Genomic DNA, 18,484 nt, shown 5'->3' with positions numbered 1-18,484 from the left:
GCTTTAACAAAAACCAGTTTTAGATGAAACAGAGAAAACAGGCATGTCTATACTCCATATTGACTGATTTTAAAGATCAGCAAAAGAGAAGAAGATCCTAACAAAAACCTCACACCATTCTTTGATGAAATTCACAACACTGAATATATACTTAACATCTTATTTATCCTATTAAGGTCATTAATTACACTCCCTAGTTTTTATAATTCCCTTTTTACCAAATCCAAAGTAGGTAAAATTCTTTAAAAAAAACACAGCATTCACTTGATGGTAGTTCCAGGACTTGAGCTCAGGCCTCCTGACTCCTAATCCAGAGATTTTCCTGCAAGACTATACTGGCTCCATAAAAATAAGTGGGTTATAAAATATTTCAATAAAATGAACACACACTGAAAAGGATTAAGGAAAAGACAGTGTTTCTTCAGCTAACTATTTCCACTTACAAAGTATCCATTCCTAACCTACTACAATAATCTAACAATACAAACATACTAATTAACTTTATAACCACCAAAAGGCTATGTACTTAATATACTAAATCAACTCATTACAGGTATAACCATGCAAATACGTGACAAGATCTTTAGTACTCATCCATCATCTCACAAGTATTTCCTAATAGACATGTATCCCAGTAAAATCATCTGATGACAATTTTTTAAATCTTTCCTTTAGTGCTTAAACTGGTCGCACTTAATTACCTCAATTTAAACCATTCCTATGGGCAAGTCCAAATGTTCTATAATAATACATCAGTTTTAATTTTTAGAGAGTTTTTTTAATTTTTCTGGATTTCATCTTTTTACTCCAGAATTACATTAAAATGATCAAGGAAAGATCATGAATGCCAATGAAATATAATACATTTTCAAAATAGTTTACTCCATTGTAATCCCACAAAGTTAAAACAAACTAATGTAAATAACAGTGCATACCTCAAAACCACCAAAATCATCATCATCCATTCTTCAAGTGGCACCTGAAAAATATAAGATATTGAAACAAGCCCCCACACACACAGCCATTTATGTCAAAATACTCTCCAACTTAAAAGTATACATATTTATTTGTAAATTAAAATTCTTTCTGTCTATGCATTTTTAACGCAAAAAAGAATTTGCAATTGGCTTTTACTTTTTGGCAAAATTAGCAATTTCTGTAACTTTTTCAGCAACCATGTATTTTGCCATTTTATGTTGAGATGCCAGGAGTGGAAAAATATTCTTTTACATTTTAATTTGCTTTTCCCAAATTGGCACTAGCGTTCAATTCAATAATGCTTCCTGCTTTTTGCATCTATTCCTCAGTTGTCTGGCAACATCAGCACAAACTCCAGCTAAGAACAGGACTGTGGTGAGTTTTTGGAAATCTGTCCCCTACCACAAAGGTTCTTCCCTCGGTTTCAGGGCCAACGCTGATTTAGATTTTCAAAATTGATCAGCATTTTTGAGCTGTGGCCACAACTTTTGGATCATTTTGATATGTGTATTTTTAGCTTAAACTGCTTTGCACTTTTGGAAAAATGTGGAGCAAGTTACTAGGCTGATCAAGATAAATCAAGTCATGTATTCATGGGAGATAAGGGATGAGAAAAATACAAAAAAAAAAAATCCAGAATTCCTCTTTTCTTTACTCTTAAAGTATGTAAGAGAGACAAGCATTCAAATAATATTTGCCTTTTTGGGCCTAAATGTGTATCATAAAAATGAAATGATAAAACCATTAGTATCAGGGCTTTAAAAAAAAAAAAAAAGGAGCAGCAGCTTTATCAAACAAACCATACAAGAACTAAAAAACCTGAAAAGGTGAAATTAGTAACAGGAAGTACATATTAAAATGAAAAATAAGTTCTCATATAGATTGTTTCTTAATTTACAATTTGGAACCTATAACTGTGAATCTATAGCTGCAAGTAATACTCTAGTCAATAATAATTGGTTTCTTTTTCTATCATTCAAAACTGAACATATGACAAAATAATCTGTACAACAAACTCCCATGACAGGAGTCTGTCTTTGTAACAAACCTGCACATGTACCCCTTAACCTAAAAGTTAATTTAAAAAAACAATGTTTTAAATTAAAAAGAAAACTTTAAGTGAACATACCCAAATGTTTAATTATAGTTTCCCTGACTCAGTAATACAAGATGGACTTGATTACAGGAAAACAATCCTTTCCCACTTCTAAAATACAAATAGCTATATATATTAAACTATATGTTAAACAATAACCTTAAGGGCATTTTCTAAGGTCATTTGCTTTAAGTAGTCATCTATATCCGTGCTTTACCTTCTCGAAACTAGTGCTAACACCTTCAAAAACAAAATTCAAAAAACTGTCAAAGAAAAAAACAGTGAAAACATTAACTTCAAGGACTCTTTTAATAGGCAAAGCAAATTATTTTCACAGAAACTCAGTAGGTAATGACACTAAAAAATATATATTTAGACAGAAACATATTATAAATAGGAAAGGTATTAAATTAAGCAGAATATAATCATGGTATCATTACCATTACTCACAATCTTAGCAATTTGATGAAAATTTTTTATAAAATGTATTTCTCCAAAAATTAAAACTAAGCAGGTCATCCACATATAGCACTTAAAAAACATAAACCAGACTTTCAGAAACTTTTGATGATGCTTAGTTTGAAATGGAACTCACATTATTTTGTGTTGCAAGTGAACAGAAATCTGTATGTGGCTACATTTTTTATGAAGAAATTATGAAAGAAGAGTGATATGGACATTAAGAATTAACCAAGTCAAACTATAAACACCAACTTTCTCTTTCCCACATGTATGCCATGAATCTCAAGAAACAAAAAATCTTTAGCATCTACATATGCTATACTCAAACAACATGGTTTCAAAAGAATGGAATTTTTAGAGCAATGCTTCTATGTGTTTTCTTAAGTCACTTCCCAATAAATTATATGTAAGGTGATAGAAAATTTGAAAATAAAAATATCCACGTCTAACAATCATTTCAGCTTGTTTGACTGTGGTAATGAACCTAATACCGTCAGTTTCCTAAGTTCTGATTTAGCTCTGCAAAAGAACATACTAGTGACCACTGATATTTTCCAGACTCCAGCAACTTTTACGTATTCGGTGGCTCACGCCTGTAATCCCAGCACTTTGGAAGGCTGAGGTAGGCTGATCACCTGAGGCCAGCAGCAGTTCAAGACCAGCCTGGTCAACATGGTGAAACCCTGTCTCTACTAAAAATACAAAAAATTAGCCAGGCATGGTAGCACATGACTGTAATCCCAGCTACTTGGGGGACTGAGGCAGGAGAACTGCTTGAACCTGAGAGGTGGAGGTTGCAGTAAGCTGAGATCACGCCATTGCACTCCAGCCCAGGCAACAAGAGTGAAACTCCATCTTAAAAACAAACAAACAAAGAAGCAGATGATAGTCTTCCTTTTATTTTCAAAGAAATATTAATACATTTAAAAAAGCAAATATGTCCCAAGTTTCTTAATGTATAATACTAGAAAAATATTTTTTAAAGCAATAATCTTTCTCCAAATAATTTAGACTTCAATTCCTGCAACAGTTTATTTCTGAGCATTTTAAATAGGAGAAAATTAACAGCATTGACTTGTAAAAATGAAATTCATAAAATACGAAAATCAACAGTTTTTAAAAGGAAATATACAAATGTGGGCTTTATGTATTTAGCTACTCCAATACATTTAAAATATTTACTTTATCTAAAGTTCATTCCTATCAAGTGTTTTAGAATATTCTGGCATTTAACATTATAGCCCATTAAACTACAAATATTATAAGAATGTAGCAACAGCAAATATATCTGACATCTAAGTTACAGAATCATAAGCCTGGCCAAAACATTAACAGATTACATAATTCATTCTTTTGTGTCATGGCAGAAAGACAGGGGTATACTTCATTATGATTATGAATCTACACTGAAAGTTTTCGCAATATCAAGTTCTAACAATTCTCAGACTTCTTTACATCTAAGTTAAATCTCTGTTTTTGCCTTATTGTATTAATTCCCTACTTTGCTAGTATCAGTATTTAATATACTGCTGATATTCTAAAAATGTTTTACAAGAAAGACACACAAAAGGACAAAACATATACAGAATACACAATGTTATAAACTTTTATTCAGCAATTCAGTATCAGTTAAGGTCCTCAAAGAACTTATAGTCTGGTGTAGGGAGGAGGGCAGAGTGCAAGAAAAGCATGCAAATACAAATAACACGAGATGTAAAAGAGTCTTAAGAGAGAAGAAAAAATTTCTAAAGTAGGAAGAAAGATTTTCAGAAGATGATATATCTTGTTGGAAGCATCATTAAATGCCAAAGGTAGAATAAGACATTTGAGAAAGATCTGACAGAAAATGTCAAATGGCACATTAAAACACATATTTTATTCATCTTTATAGAAAGGTATGCCTCTAAGATAACAAAGATTTCTTTTGATTGTTGGCTTCTGCATAAAAACAAGGTCAAAGAGAATGTGAAATGAGAAAACTGCAAGAAATTTCAAAGCAAATACAAGGAAAATGAGTCACTGGAAAAATGAGAATCACATTTATGAATACATAAGAGAATCTTCAAAAGGCTCAGCAGTGGGCAGTACTGAAAGTTAGGTAAAAGTGAAACTCAAAATTAGGAGTCATAGGTATACGCTAAGACCCCTCCCAGAATCTGTAGCACAACTGGGTAACCTACAATTTATGACCACACCAGAAAACTGGAGGTTCACTCCCTGGACAGGGTAAAGCTGAGGGTCTCCAGGCAGGAAGATATCAACACAGGTGAACTAGGTGAAGTTATATCTTGGGGAGGGGAGAGGGTGGTTAAATATGTAGACCAGTAACTCCAGTCATCTTTCACTACTCAGCAACCAAAACAACAGCAGCTGGGCTGAAACCCCTTATCAGAAGAGCTGCAGATTCTTCTCTGATTAATCTAATCAACCCATGAAAAGGACCTTATCAGATGTTCCACAAAGAAACAGCTCACTCACGAAACACTACTTTGACAAACCCCACCCACAAGCACCAAATTTCCAATTAGCTTCTAATTTTAGTAACAGGCAGAACAGTATAAAGGTTAAAAGAAGGGACTGTAGAGTTAAGATAGATGGATTCAAATTCCAGCTCTGCCACTTACTGTGTACACTGGGCATTTTACTTAAAACACTGTGTACCTCAGTCTCCTCATCTATCAAAAATAATAATAGCTAACTCCTAAATTCAGTACAAGGATTAAATATGTTAAAATATTTGAAGCACTTAGAACAGTATCTGATACATTCTAAGCATTATGTAAGTGCTTGCTACTTTATTAGTGCCTCACTCTTACATGTGAACAGACTATCAAGGATGACCAAAGAAACGAAGAAAGTATCTAATTAAAAAAAAAAAAAAGAAGAAGAAGAAAAAAAAAAATAGAGACCAAACCATAAAAGAAAAACAGGATGAAATAAACAAAGACTATCCAAGAAAGAAAAAAACAAAACCATAGTATCTTCAGAAAGTTAACAACAGAAGATAGTTCATCCATGAATTAAGAATAGGATGCCCTAATTTCAGGGGAGAAGATGATTAAGATAGGAGTAAACAACAAGACTGAGGCCTTGGAAATAAAAAAATATATAACTGCAGAAATGGAAAACTGCAGGGTAGAAAATAAAATTAAGGAAATTTTCTTTTAAAAAAGTATAAGATAAAAAAATGGAAAGTCCGAGTAAAAACAAAGTTACAAGATCCAGCCTAGGATATGTAATATCTAATTATTAGGATTCTAGGAGTACTGGAAAGACAGAAAAGAGAAAACAAAAGCAAAGAAATCATCAACAAAATAATTCAGGAAAATTTTCTAAAACAAAAGGGCATTATATCCAGTAGTGGGTATATCAAGTATCCAAGAGAAAAAAAGAACAAAAGCCCACAGCAAGGCACAGCAGAGACAAAGTGAAGATCCTACAAGCTTCCAGAGGGAAAACAGGCTTCATTCAAAGGATCAACAACATAATGGTCTCACACTTCACAACAGCATCACTGGAAGGTAAAAAAACAACGGACCAATGCTTTTAAAATTCTGAAGGAAAATGATTTACAACATAGAATTCTATATTCGGCCAAACCAACATAAAATTGGGGGAAGAATAAAGTCATTTTTACATCTGTAAAGTCTCAAAACAATTTTTATTGCACACTTCCTTTAAAAGCTATGGAGTAAACCAAGAGAATAAGACAAGAAAGAAAAAGACATAGGATTAGAAAAGATTCTACTAAAGTGAAAAGCAAAGGGATTTATCCCAGAATAACAGTGAATTGAGTTCCACAATACCTATGTAGCAAGAAGAGAGACCTCCAGTCTAGATTGGAGCAGATCAGAAAGCTCCTGAGAGATGTATTCAAGAAATGAAATAGACTAGCTCGTATGTTTTACCACCATGAGTGTAATTTTAAACAATTAGGGGAAAATTCAGAGTTGAATTAGTGACCAGAGAACTAACCAAATGAAAACGGAGAAACTGGCCAGGCGTGGTGGTTCACGCCTGTAATCCCAGCACTCTGGGAGGCCGAGGCGGGCGGATCACGAGGTCAGGAGATGGAGACCATCCTAGCTAACACAGTGAAACCCCGTCTCTACTAAAAAAATACAAAAAATTAGCCGGGCGAGGTGGCGGGCACCTGTAGTCCCAGCTAATCGGGAGGCTGAGGCAGGAGAATGGCGTGAACCCGGGAGGCGGAGCTTGCAGTGAGCTGAGATCCTGCCACTGCACTCCAGCCTGGCCGACAGAGCCAGACTCCGTCTCAAAAAAAAAGAAAACGGAGAAACCAGTATGTAGGAGATGAGGAAGGTGGAAAAGCATGGAGGACACAGAAGACAGCAGTATTTCATAGCAAGCCTTATTACAACTTTAAACTATGAGCACAAAGAAACAACATGGCATGATGAGCCAACTACCTATTAGTTCTATCAAAATATTCTGAGAAAAACTCAAGAAAGTTTTTCTTTACAAAACTAACCATAAAACACATAAATGCTTTACATTTGCATTTACTCAACAAATAAATTAGGATTTTTCATAATAGTCTCCATTATAACATCTTCCCATATTACAAATATTCATACAAAATGTAATATTGTATCTCTTGACACCAAAGTTACTCAAAACCTAACCAACCTGCACCTCTCCCCGTCTAAAAAAAAGCCTAATAGAGAAAAAGACATTTGATAACTGACTTCAAAAAATAAAATCTCAAGAGACCACCCAAATTATCTGATCATCCCCAAATATCCTATTAGTTAACACTATTCACTTAGCATTTAACTAAATCTCCATCTGATCTGGAAAACTACTTGCTAACATCCTCACAGTCACAATAATACTTTTCCATTTGATCCTGTTTAATGCCATGTTTCCTAGAAGCAATTTTATTTTCTGACTTTTCTGGGCAAACAGAAATTAAAGAAAACAGAACAAAGGAAATACACACACAGTCACTCTCAAACCTCAAAGTTAAGAATAGAAAGCAATTAAGACTGAGATAATTAGAAGAGTCAAAATATGTAAGATCAGAATTTCAGGCTTATTGGGTCAAGAAAATGTAACTGTCTACCTAAGTATATAAGAAATCTGGAGGTATTGCGGAGATCCTTTATTCATCTTTTTTTTTTACTCTCCAGCAATTGAACTGAGCAGTTCCTAGCACATAGTAAGGGCTCAAAGATTATTTTTGAATTAATACCTTCAGAATAAATGACTGAATGAAAGCAAATTAGTTGCTAACACTTCCCACATGGCTTCCTTTTCCTCTTACGTTTCCAAGAAAATTACATTGGATCTTGGGCACTAGAGGACCCAGTTGCTAGCATTAAAATAGCTCTACCCATATTAAGACCTGAGCCTAAGGACCAATATCTTAAAAGATATTACACTGCTACTTTATATTCTCATCAAGTATCCAATTATTATTGGGGTTAATAATTTTGAAACTGCCTTTGAAGATGAATTAAAGAAGTATTGCCATACCATAAATTCTACTACCAGTGAACCTTTGCCAGTGGCAGATTATCACAAGTCCAAAGAAAACAAACTGAGGTGTAAATTTATTACCTAAAAAACATTATATTCATAAATAATCCAATAGGAAAACATCCCAACTATTACTAACGAAAAGTTTTCCTTTATAATTTTCATCTGTTATCATTAAGTCTGTCTTTACCAACCTTCATTCAGAAAACATACACATCCCAAAAAGTAACAACAAAAATAAAAACAACAAGACATTTACTCTCCAAACCCTTATATCTACCCTCACCCTCTTTGGTTGTCTTCAACTTCCAACTCCTTAATAGCAATCTTTTCCCAGACTGATAGCCCTCTAATTCTATCTCATTATCTTCTCCTTCAAAAAATGTATGCCTTCTCATAATCTTAGTGGTCTACACAAATTTTCCACAACTAATCACTTCTCAGGGGCCAGTCGTATATTCCTAACCAAAAAAATGAACATTTTTACAGGGCTATCCCTCTATCAACTCAAAAGTCTCACTGTATGAACTGTATTCTTATCTGGCAAAATCTCATCGCTCAATGAATGCTAGAGGTAAGATATACTACTTCCTCTCCTCACATTTTAAAAGAGGGCACAGGCCTGTTTTCAATAGAAGGAAATGTGACTGAAGAAGTACTATAGTCCTTTCTCTATCCTCTTCTCTCAAAAAAAAAGTAGTAATAATAGTAAGAGCAAAACATCCCTAAGTGTCACTGTTAGCTAAGATTAATTATAAAATTTAGTATGCATGCAAAGTACAACCTCTTTGAGCTCCTTACTGGGAACTTAGTGCCTACAAACAATATACTGTTCTTGTAGTTTAGCTCCCATGAAGAAGTTCACCAGGGAAAAACTTCATTCTTTAAGTATGGAGACTTGTTTTTTAGCTATTCTGCCTGTGACCAGATGGGTAAATTTAATTTAGAAGAAAACCTGTGGGAGACCTCATTTCAGCTTTAGGCCCAAGCCAGGTTTTAATAAAGCTGCTACTCTGATTCCTATACAACTCTTGGTTCTATTCCTCAGCTGATTCAGAATCCAGAGTGGTTGCAAGGCAACTGATAACACCTCCCTCCCACTCCAGGAACCACCAACAATATCCAATTACCTGTCTTCTGCGGACAACTATCAGAACAAAATCACATAAAATTCATGTTTCCCCTCTTCAGCTGGATTCACAGTGCTGCCCAACACACTCAGTATTTCTTTAAAGTTATTTCTCTCATTCTCCAGAAAAGCTATTTCAAAGATTGCCAGCTCTCCTCAAACTTCCAGCCTTTCTACTCCTTTCTGCAATCAAAGCAAGTAGCCAGGCCTCCTACTAAACAAAGAAAACAGAAGGCATTTTAAGAGAAGTCCCTCAACTTCTTGTCACCAAAACTATAGCTACCAGCATCTGTACTCAGCTATTACAACTCATTCTGCTCACAAATAGAAAGGAACCCTTCTGCCTACTTAAGGCTAACCCCCAAACCCTCCCAGCAACCTGGGTTCTCAGACTTGGCTCTCTCAATTGTTTCCTCTTAATTATTCAACCTCCTCTTATTTAGCTCTTTCTCATTAATGATGAAACATGCTCCAAGTCCTATAGTTTAAAAATGAAACAGAACAAAAACAAAAACAAAACCTTCCTCAAATACAGTGTCCTCCAACCACAGTCCTATCCTTTTCACAGCTCAACTTCAGACACTATTCCTGTATCTCATGCCTGCAACCAATTACATCCTTTTTATTATGCAAAAAGAAACTCACAATTCCTTGTCTTACTTGAACACTACCATTATTTGACCAGTCTTTTCTTTTCAAAACACTCTCACTTCATGCTATATAAGACAATCATACTCCTTCCTTCTTTCTTCCTAGTTTTCTGACTGCTTTATCTCAATCTCTCTTGCAGATTCTTCTACCTATCCTTTAAATTTTGAGCTCCAACCTAACCCTTCCTTTCTTTTCACTTTAGATACACTCCCTGGACTATCTCATTCACATCTTTGGATTCATTTACAAACATAAGCTATGGTATCTCTATCTCTAATTTAGATGTGTTTCCTGAGCTCCAGATCTATATAGCCAAGAGACAACTGAATAGTTTCTCTTGTAATCTAACAGGCACCTCAAATTCAATACAACCAAAACTCAAGATTGAATTCAAGATCGCCCCCACCAACCTCAAATTTACCCTTCCTCCAGGGGTCTTTAGACCAGTGATTGCCACTACCTCTACAACACATTTGGTCAAGAAGAAAACTTGCAGTCATCTTTGCCTCATACTTCTCTCTCTCACCCGATATATAAAATCAATCACAAAATCCTATCTCCTAGAGCAGGGGTCCCCACGTCGCGGACCGCAGACCGCAGACCACGAACCAGTCTAGGTCCTTGGCCTGTTAGGAACCAGGCTGCACAGCAGGAGGTGAGTGGCCAGCAAGCGAGCATTACCACCTGAGCGCTGCCTCCCGTCAGATCAGCAGCAGCATTAGATTCTCAAAGGAGCGCGAACCCTACAGGTGAACTGTGCATATGAGGGATCTAGGCTGTGTGCTCCTTATGAGAATCTAACTAATGCCTGATGATCTGAGGGAGAACAATTTCATCCCAAAACCATCCCCTAACATTCCAGTTCATAGAAAAATTGTCTTCCACAAAACCAGTCCCTGGTGCCAACAAGGTTAGGGACCGCTATCCCAGATACCTCTAGAATACATCTACTCCTCTCAATCCCCAATACCTTCACCCTATGCAAGGCCACCATTATCTCTCATCTGGTATAGCATCAACCTCCTATACAGTTCTCTGCTTCCAATTTTGCTCCTTTCTAGTCCATTCCCCACTCTGCTACCCAAGTGTTCCTTCTAAATACTCCTCCTATTTAAAACTTTATTAAATGGCTTCTCATTATTTTACAAAGTAAAACTTCTTCACAATAATTAATGCACCTTTGTAACCTAGTTGCTGCTATCATCCTCATCTCCATCAGATCCATATCCTGTAATCATACAGAAATTTGTGTTTGAACCATATGATGCTGGCCAAATCACTACACCTCCCTTCGTCACAGTGTCCTCATATGTCAAATGAACAGGCTGACCAGAGGACTTCTAAGGTATTACACTCTAAGATACTCTAAATATATGAAACTACACTATTACTATAGCCAAGTTCACCTCTTCTTCACAAACTACTTTCTCTCCTCAATCTGTTCTTTTCAGTCAATAGTATTATCCTTCTTTAATCCATCTGGGATGCAAAACCCAGCTGTCACATTTTACTCTTCACTTGACACTTTACACCATAGCAGGTAAGTTAGTCAATTCTATATAATTTCCCCACTCATCCTTTCTTGTCTCCTCCAGTGACCATCTTTGTGGCCTGGATCTCTATCACTATTTCTTGAAAACTACCAGAACTTACTTCTTGTCGTTCTGCTCTCCAATCCTTTCATTACACAGTGTAACTGTTTTAGACCCTAAAACTATCATGCCAATCTCAACTCCAACTCTTTCAAAACAAGAATGCCAAATACATGCCTCTATGGGATATGATCTTTGGAGTCCCCCATATAAGCAAAATAAGCATGATGACAAAATTGTGATTTGCATTGGTACTAACGATTAAAAGTAAAAATATGTCCTGTAAAAAAAAGTCTACAAATATATCACATCAAGGCACAAGAATGTGCTCTATACAACAAATAATAAAGTGTTACATAGTAATCACAGTAAAATCAGTGTTGACAACATGAAACTGAAGACCCTGACAATAAGTTGCAATATATATAAATCTTCCCTGTGCTTATCTGGACTCACAATCCTTATTTTTTCATCATTCCCTTACTTTCAAATGAATGAAGTTTCATCTCTTCTATATTTACTACCAAAAAGCATATTACTTTTATCCGAACTATTTTTAAAGAGTATCCTGCAGTATATAAACTTGGAGGACCTAACCTTTTCATATGATATTATGTTGTTAATATTATTATGGCTATTATTCATTCTTTTGGCTGCTAGCCATATTAATAATATGCCAAAGTTTATTCAGCCACTTTCCTATCAAGAGACATCTGGGTAGTTTACAGGATTGTTATTGAGACCAGAAATGCTGTGAACATTTTTCAATACATCTACTTTTGTTTACACACAGAACTTCCTTTAGTATATGCCTATGAGTAAAATCATTAAGTTGTAACATTCGTCTGTTTAGTTTCACAGGAAAATGAAAAACTACTTTCCAAAATGGTGGCAGAAATACAGAGGTCCCTTAAATCTTCATCCTTCCTGACACTTGGTTTTAAATACCATCTCATTTTGTACTTAATTTGACTTCCCTGATCATTAATGAAATTAAAATTTCTTCATATGATTATCAATGATATGTGGTTCCTCTTTTGTGAAATACCTATCCACATCTTTATTTTTCTACTGTGCTGTGTTTTTAATTGATTTGGATAAATTTTTTTAAATAATTATTGATATTAATCATTTGTCAGCTGTGTATATTGCAAACATCTTCTAGTTTATAGCATGTGCTTCCACTTTCTTTAAGGCAGCTTTTGATGAATAGAAATTCCTAACCTATTCTTTAATAACAATTTATCAGTTTCTTAGTCTTATTTTTTAAAACCTTTGCCATCTATAAAAGATATATACCTTTATTTACTACAAGGAAATTTTATTTTTGACATTTAAGTATTTCAGCAATCTGTATTTGAGTACTTATATATGGTGGAAGCAGAAATCTAATTCTTTCTTTTATCCTGATATGGATCATTTTTCCTGATTACATTTATTATACAATGACTTATTTCCTTGCTAATATGATATGCCATCTTTATCACACACCAAATTTATTCTAGTATAAACAGACCCATAAACACTGTGGGTGTGTTTCTAGCTATACGATTATTTCAGCAGAAATGGAATCTTTACGATAGTGAGTGAGCCCAATCACTAAGAATTACCATGGTTAAGTTTTTTCTAAAAGGACTATTGATAACGTTCTATAAATATCCCTAAAGACGTCTCATATATTTCCTGTTAGGTGCATTCCTATTTATTGATATTCTACGATACTATTTTAATGTCTTCTTTTATACTTTCTAGTTATTTGTTGTTACTGTAATAACAATCCAATTGACTTCTGTATTATCTACCCACTCAACTTTAGTAAACTCTTATTTCTTTTTTTTTTTTTTTCTTTTTTTGAGACAGAGTTTCCCTCTTATTGCCCATGATGGAGTGCAATGGCACAATCTCGGCTCACTGCAACCTCACCCTCCCGGGTTCAAGCGATTCTCCTGTCTCAACCTCCTGAGTAGCTGGGATTACAAGTGCCTGCCACTGTGCCTGGCTAATTTTTGGTATTTTTAGTAGAGACAGGGTTTCACCATGTTGGCCAAGTTGGTCTCGAACTCCTGACCTCAGGTGATCTCCCCACCTTGGCCTCCCAAAATGGTGGGATTACAGGCGTGAGCCACCGCACCCGACCTAGTAAACTCTTATTTCTAATACCTTATCTGTATATAACTTTGATTTTACATGTAAATGAACATATTGCATCCAGATAACAACACTTTTATGTCCTTCTTTACAATTCTTATACCTCTAATTTATTTTTGTCTTAATGTACTAGCTATGTCCTCCAGTGCAATGCTAAGTACATGAGGTAATGTGGCAGATTACATTTTCCAAAGATGGTCTCAAAAATATCTCCCATTCTACAATTTCTTCCAAGAATGTGACACTGATACTCCTCTCATTGAGCGGAAGGATTTCTGTCTTTTCCCTTTGAATCTGAGTCAACTGATATGACTTCCACAAGCAACATATTAGAATTAACACTGTGTGATTTCCCTAGCTAGGATACAACAATGCAATGTGCTTCTGTCTTTTACTCTTGTATTGCTTGCTCTTGGAGCCTAGATGCCATTATGTGAGACAGACCAAACTGGCCCACACAGAGATATCACATGGAAAGGTCATGTCTAAGTTTTCCAACTGACTGCCTAATTAAGTTCCCAGCCAACAGCCAGCATCATATCACCAGACATATAAATGAAGACACTTTAAGATGAATCCAGCCCCTAGCCAGCAAGTCACCTCCAGTGTTCAACATTCACATCATCCCAACTGAGGCACTGAAGAGTGAAGCTGTAAAAAAAAAAAAAAAAAAAAAAAAAAAAAAAAAAGCCTTCTTCCGCATTGTCCAAGTTTCTGACCCTCAGAATTCATAAGCATAATAAAACAGTTGTTTTGTGCCACTAAATTTGGATTTGTTATGTAGCAATACTAATCAGAACATGTGATAAGCATGCTTTTATCATTTCTGACTTTAAGAGAATCTTTTCCTCTATCCCCATTTAGGAAGATTGCTGATGATGGTTGGTTGACTGGTTGTTTTATAAATATTTCTTGAGTTCAGAGATGTTCCCTCTTTTCCTAATTTGCTAAGCATTCTTATCATGAATTTATGTTGATTATCAAATGATTTTCTGTATCTATTGTAATTATATGGTTTTTCACTTTTAATCTATCAATGTAAATGTTACTTACATTTATGGATCATTTATTAGTAAATCATCCTTGCATACTTGGGAAAAATCCAATTTGGCGATGATGTTTGTCTTCTTTAAATGTCGGTTTCAATTTGCTACTATCCTGTTTGGGAATACCAGCTCTACACTAAAAGTAAAATACCTCTGTAATTGTCATCTGTTTTAGTGTCTTCTTTTGATTTGGATGTCAGGATTATGCTGGGCTTTCAGAACTTGCTGGGGAATCACCCTCCATTTGTATCAATTTTAAAAGATTGCAACAGATTGGAATAACCTATTTCTCAAAATTTTAGTAGAGACTTATTTATTGGCAAATCATTTGGACTTGTTGCTTTCTTTGTGGGAAGAGTCAGACTTTTAATTTCTCCCTCAGTTTTCACAAGTAATATTTTCCTAGAAATGTCTATTTTTACATAGGTCGCATATAATTAACAGTATTCTCATTTTCTTTTTAATCCCTGATTTATGTTATATATCTTTTTCATTCTTTACATATTGAATTCTCTATATGTCTATGAACTGTATTATTCATATATTATATATCCTTTGCTGATTTTTTTATCTATCAATAATCACAAACGTTAATTTAAAATTTCCCACTTTAATAGTAGAGGTACTAATTTACCTATATCAGTCTATCAAATTTTTGCTACCTATTTGATGTTATATATTTTTGGTGAATGTAGTGAATTCTAATAATGTTATGCTGCCTTGGCATAAATTTTAAATATGTTTAACTTTCTCATATCAGAAACCGGGCTCAGTCACACTCGACACAGTTTCCAGTTGTCTGCCTCCACCTAGTTCTTCCAGATATCTACCTTATACGATCGCCTCCCAGTAACCACTACCCTATGGGATAGCTAGATACAACCTACTCGAGTCACCCTACTGACTCCCATACCCTGCGCAGACTGCCCAGATAAGCTGCAGTGACTATCTCTCAGTCACAGCGTCACCAAAGAATTGAAGTCTGTTTGCTGTAAACCCACTGTACTAGTCTGTTCTCACATTACTTTAAAGAAATACCTGAGACTGAGTAGTTTGTAAAGAAATGGGGTTTAATTGGCCCACGGTTCTGCAGGTTGTACAGGAAACAGAACGTTGGCATCTGCTTGGCTTCTGGGGAAGCCTCAGGGAACTTTCAATCATGACAGAAGACAGAGGGGAAGCAGACAGATCTTACATGGCAGAAGCAGGAGCAAGAGTTGGGGGCAGGTGCTACACACTTTTAAATCAGATCTCAGGATAACTTCACTCATTATCACAAGAACAGCACTGCATGGAGTGGTGCTAAACCATTCATGAGGAACTGCCCCCATGATCCAAGCACCTCCCACCAGGCCCTACCTCCAGCGCTGGGGATTACAATTTGACCTGAGATTTGGGTGAGAACACAGATCCAAACCATATCACCCACCAGTTAGAATTCCCTGCAGGAAAACTCTTTGGTAACACCCTAGACCCCAATAATGGCTTTGACTCACAGGTTCCTTGCTCTCTCCCTCTCTTTCTCTCTCTCTCTCTCTCTCTCCCCACCCACTGGTGGAGCCTCCAAGTCCCAGATGGCTTCCCCCTTACCATCTGGCCCTGTTTGTTTTCTGTGGGATCCGTAAGTAATATACTGCTTCTGTTACTTCCTATGTTTGGTTGTGCTGCCTCCTCTGTGCCTCACCTGACCAACACATCTAAATCTAACTTCTTTCCTGGTCAGGGCTCTCCTAGAGAACAGCTAACTTGTTAAGAATAAACTGGACACAGGTCAGGCAAGCGCCAAAAGGGCATCTGCCAGTATAAACAAGCTTCCTTGTTTGTTATGAGAAGAGCACCTGGTCACATGTCAAACACCCAGGCTGTCCACAGGGATAAAGAAATATCCTGTGAAAGGCCCATTATAAGCATCCATATGACCAAATCCCCTGGCATCCCCTCAGGGCAGGGCTAGAGTTTATAGCCACTTGAGAGACCTCAAGACAAAATTAGAAGAAAAATATGACAGTATATTTAATATGACAGTATAACAACTTTATATGATAACAAGGTGATCAGTCCTAATATGACCTTTCTTTTTTTTTTTTTTTTTTTGAGAAGGAGTCTCACTCTGTCGCCCAGGCTGGAGTGCAATGGTGCTATATCGGCTCAGCTCACTGCAACCTCCGCCTCCTGGATTCAAGCGATTCTCCTGCCTCAACCTCCCAAGTAGCTGGGATTACAGGTGCCCACCAACACGCTCAGATAATTTTTGTATTTTTAGTAGAGACAGGGTTTTGCCATGTTGGCCAGGCTGATTTTGAACTCCTGACCTCAGGTGATCTGCCTGCCCTGGCCTCCCAAACTGCTGGGATTACAGGTGTGAGCCACCATGCCGTACAAGAACACAGGTATACTTTGGGAAATTCCTCTTCTAGTAACATGCCCTAGAGAAACTCTCACCCATGTATACCAGAAGTCTTGCACAAGAATATTCATGGTAACACTGTTTGCAACAGCAAATCCCACAAACAACCCAAATGCCCATCGAGAACTCTAGTAAGTACTCAAGAGAAAGATGAGGACAGATTAGATTACCTGAGAAATGAAGGAAATGATTAGCTACTCATATCCTAGAACTATTCTTCATACAAAGCAAAACTGCAAGCTGCCACTTGGGGGAAAGGCAGAAAACCCTCCCACCCTCTGAAACCAGACAAACACCAGGAGTCAGTAGAGAGAACACAAATTCTACACAAACTTCTTCAGGAAAAAAGAACACGAAATGCTTCTCAATTTACTGAAATTTGTTTTATGACCAAGGATATGGCTTATCCTGGTGAAGGTTCCATGCACATATGAAAAGAAAGCATGTTCTTTTCAACAGACAAAAGACAGAAACATTTCACCAAAGAAGATATACAAAGGGGATAGCAACTAAGCAAATAAAAAGATGTTCAACATCACCAGTCTTTAGAGAAACGGAAACTAAGGCCACAATGAGACACCACCACATACCTACCAGAGTAGCGAAAATAAAATGTAATGACAATACCAAATGCTGGCAAGGATGTGGAGAAAGTGGCTCTTTCCAACATTTCTGGTTTGAAAGATCCACTTTTTCTCGTGGGAGTGTAAAACAGTATGACCACTTGGGAAAACAGTTGTTCCGTTTCTTTAAAAATTAAATATATACTTCCTATAAGAATAAGCATTGCACTCCTTGGTATTTATCCCAGGAAAATGAAAACTTATGTCCACACAAAAACCAGTACATGATTGTTCATAGCTTTGTTTGTAACAGCCAAAAACTGGAAACAACCAAAATGTCCTAAAATAAGTGAATGGTTAAACAAACTGTGCCACATCGCTACCACTATGATACTTATCAGCCATAAAAAGGAAAGAACTACTGATACACGCAAGTTGGAGAGATTGCAAAGGTATTACGCTGAGTGAGGGAAAAAAAAAAAAGTCAATCTCAAAAGGTCATATAATGAAAAATTCCATTTATATAAAATAAACTACATGTGTCTCTTTTAAAATGTTTTTACTTACTGCATTTTTCCTTCAATTGCTTTATAAATTTATCACCAATCTGCCTTAGCTCCATAACACATTAGTTTAGTATATTTTAGAAACATAAACCAATGACCTGACAGAAAAATAGGTGTTCCCATTTCAGAGAATAAATACAATTCATCTCAGTTTTTTACACCGGGTGGCAAAAATTGTGAGATAAACAAAAAGGAAAAAAAAGTCAAGAAGTAATCAACAAAACTAGACCAAGAGATAATCTATACATTAAAGCATTGAGACAAAAACTTTTTTAAAAACTGTGATTAATACAAGAATACAGTGAAAACGGTAGAAAACATGCATAAGAGGGATTCAACAGATA

The 18,484-nt window shown here is 35.9% G+C and overlaps 1 protein-coding gene across 20 annotated transcripts in view; it reads right to left on the bottom strand.

The window, feature by feature from the left end:
• CCDC91 (coiled-coil domain containing 91) overlaps positions 1-18,484 on the bottom strand; it is a 370,457-nt gene that overhangs the window by 302,982 nt on the left and 48,991 nt on the right. For 15 of the 20 annotated variants that reach the window (XM_077953174.1, XM_077953168.1, XM_077953177.1 and 12 more), the window contains one exon: positions 936-979. The exons of the other annotated variants lie outside the window; for them this stretch is intronic. Coding sequence is in view for 11 of the 15 variants with exons in the window: in XM_077953168.1 (XP_077809294.1) it covers positions 936-965 (30 nt within the window). In the remaining 4 variants the exon portion in view is untranslated. The remainder of the gene's footprint in view (positions 1-935; positions 980-18,484) is intronic. 20 annotated transcript variants of the gene reach the window in all.

Source organism: Macaca mulatta, chromosome 11, assembly GCF_049350105.2.
Source record: "Macaca mulatta isolate MMU2019108-1 chromosome 11, T2T-MMU8v2.0, whole genome shotgun sequence".
Lineage (NCBI taxonomy): Eukaryota > Metazoa > Chordata > Mammalia > Primates > Cercopithecidae > Macaca > Macaca mulatta.
Note: the sequence above shows the minus strand (reverse complement) of the source record. Positions and strands in the feature narration are given on the sequence as shown.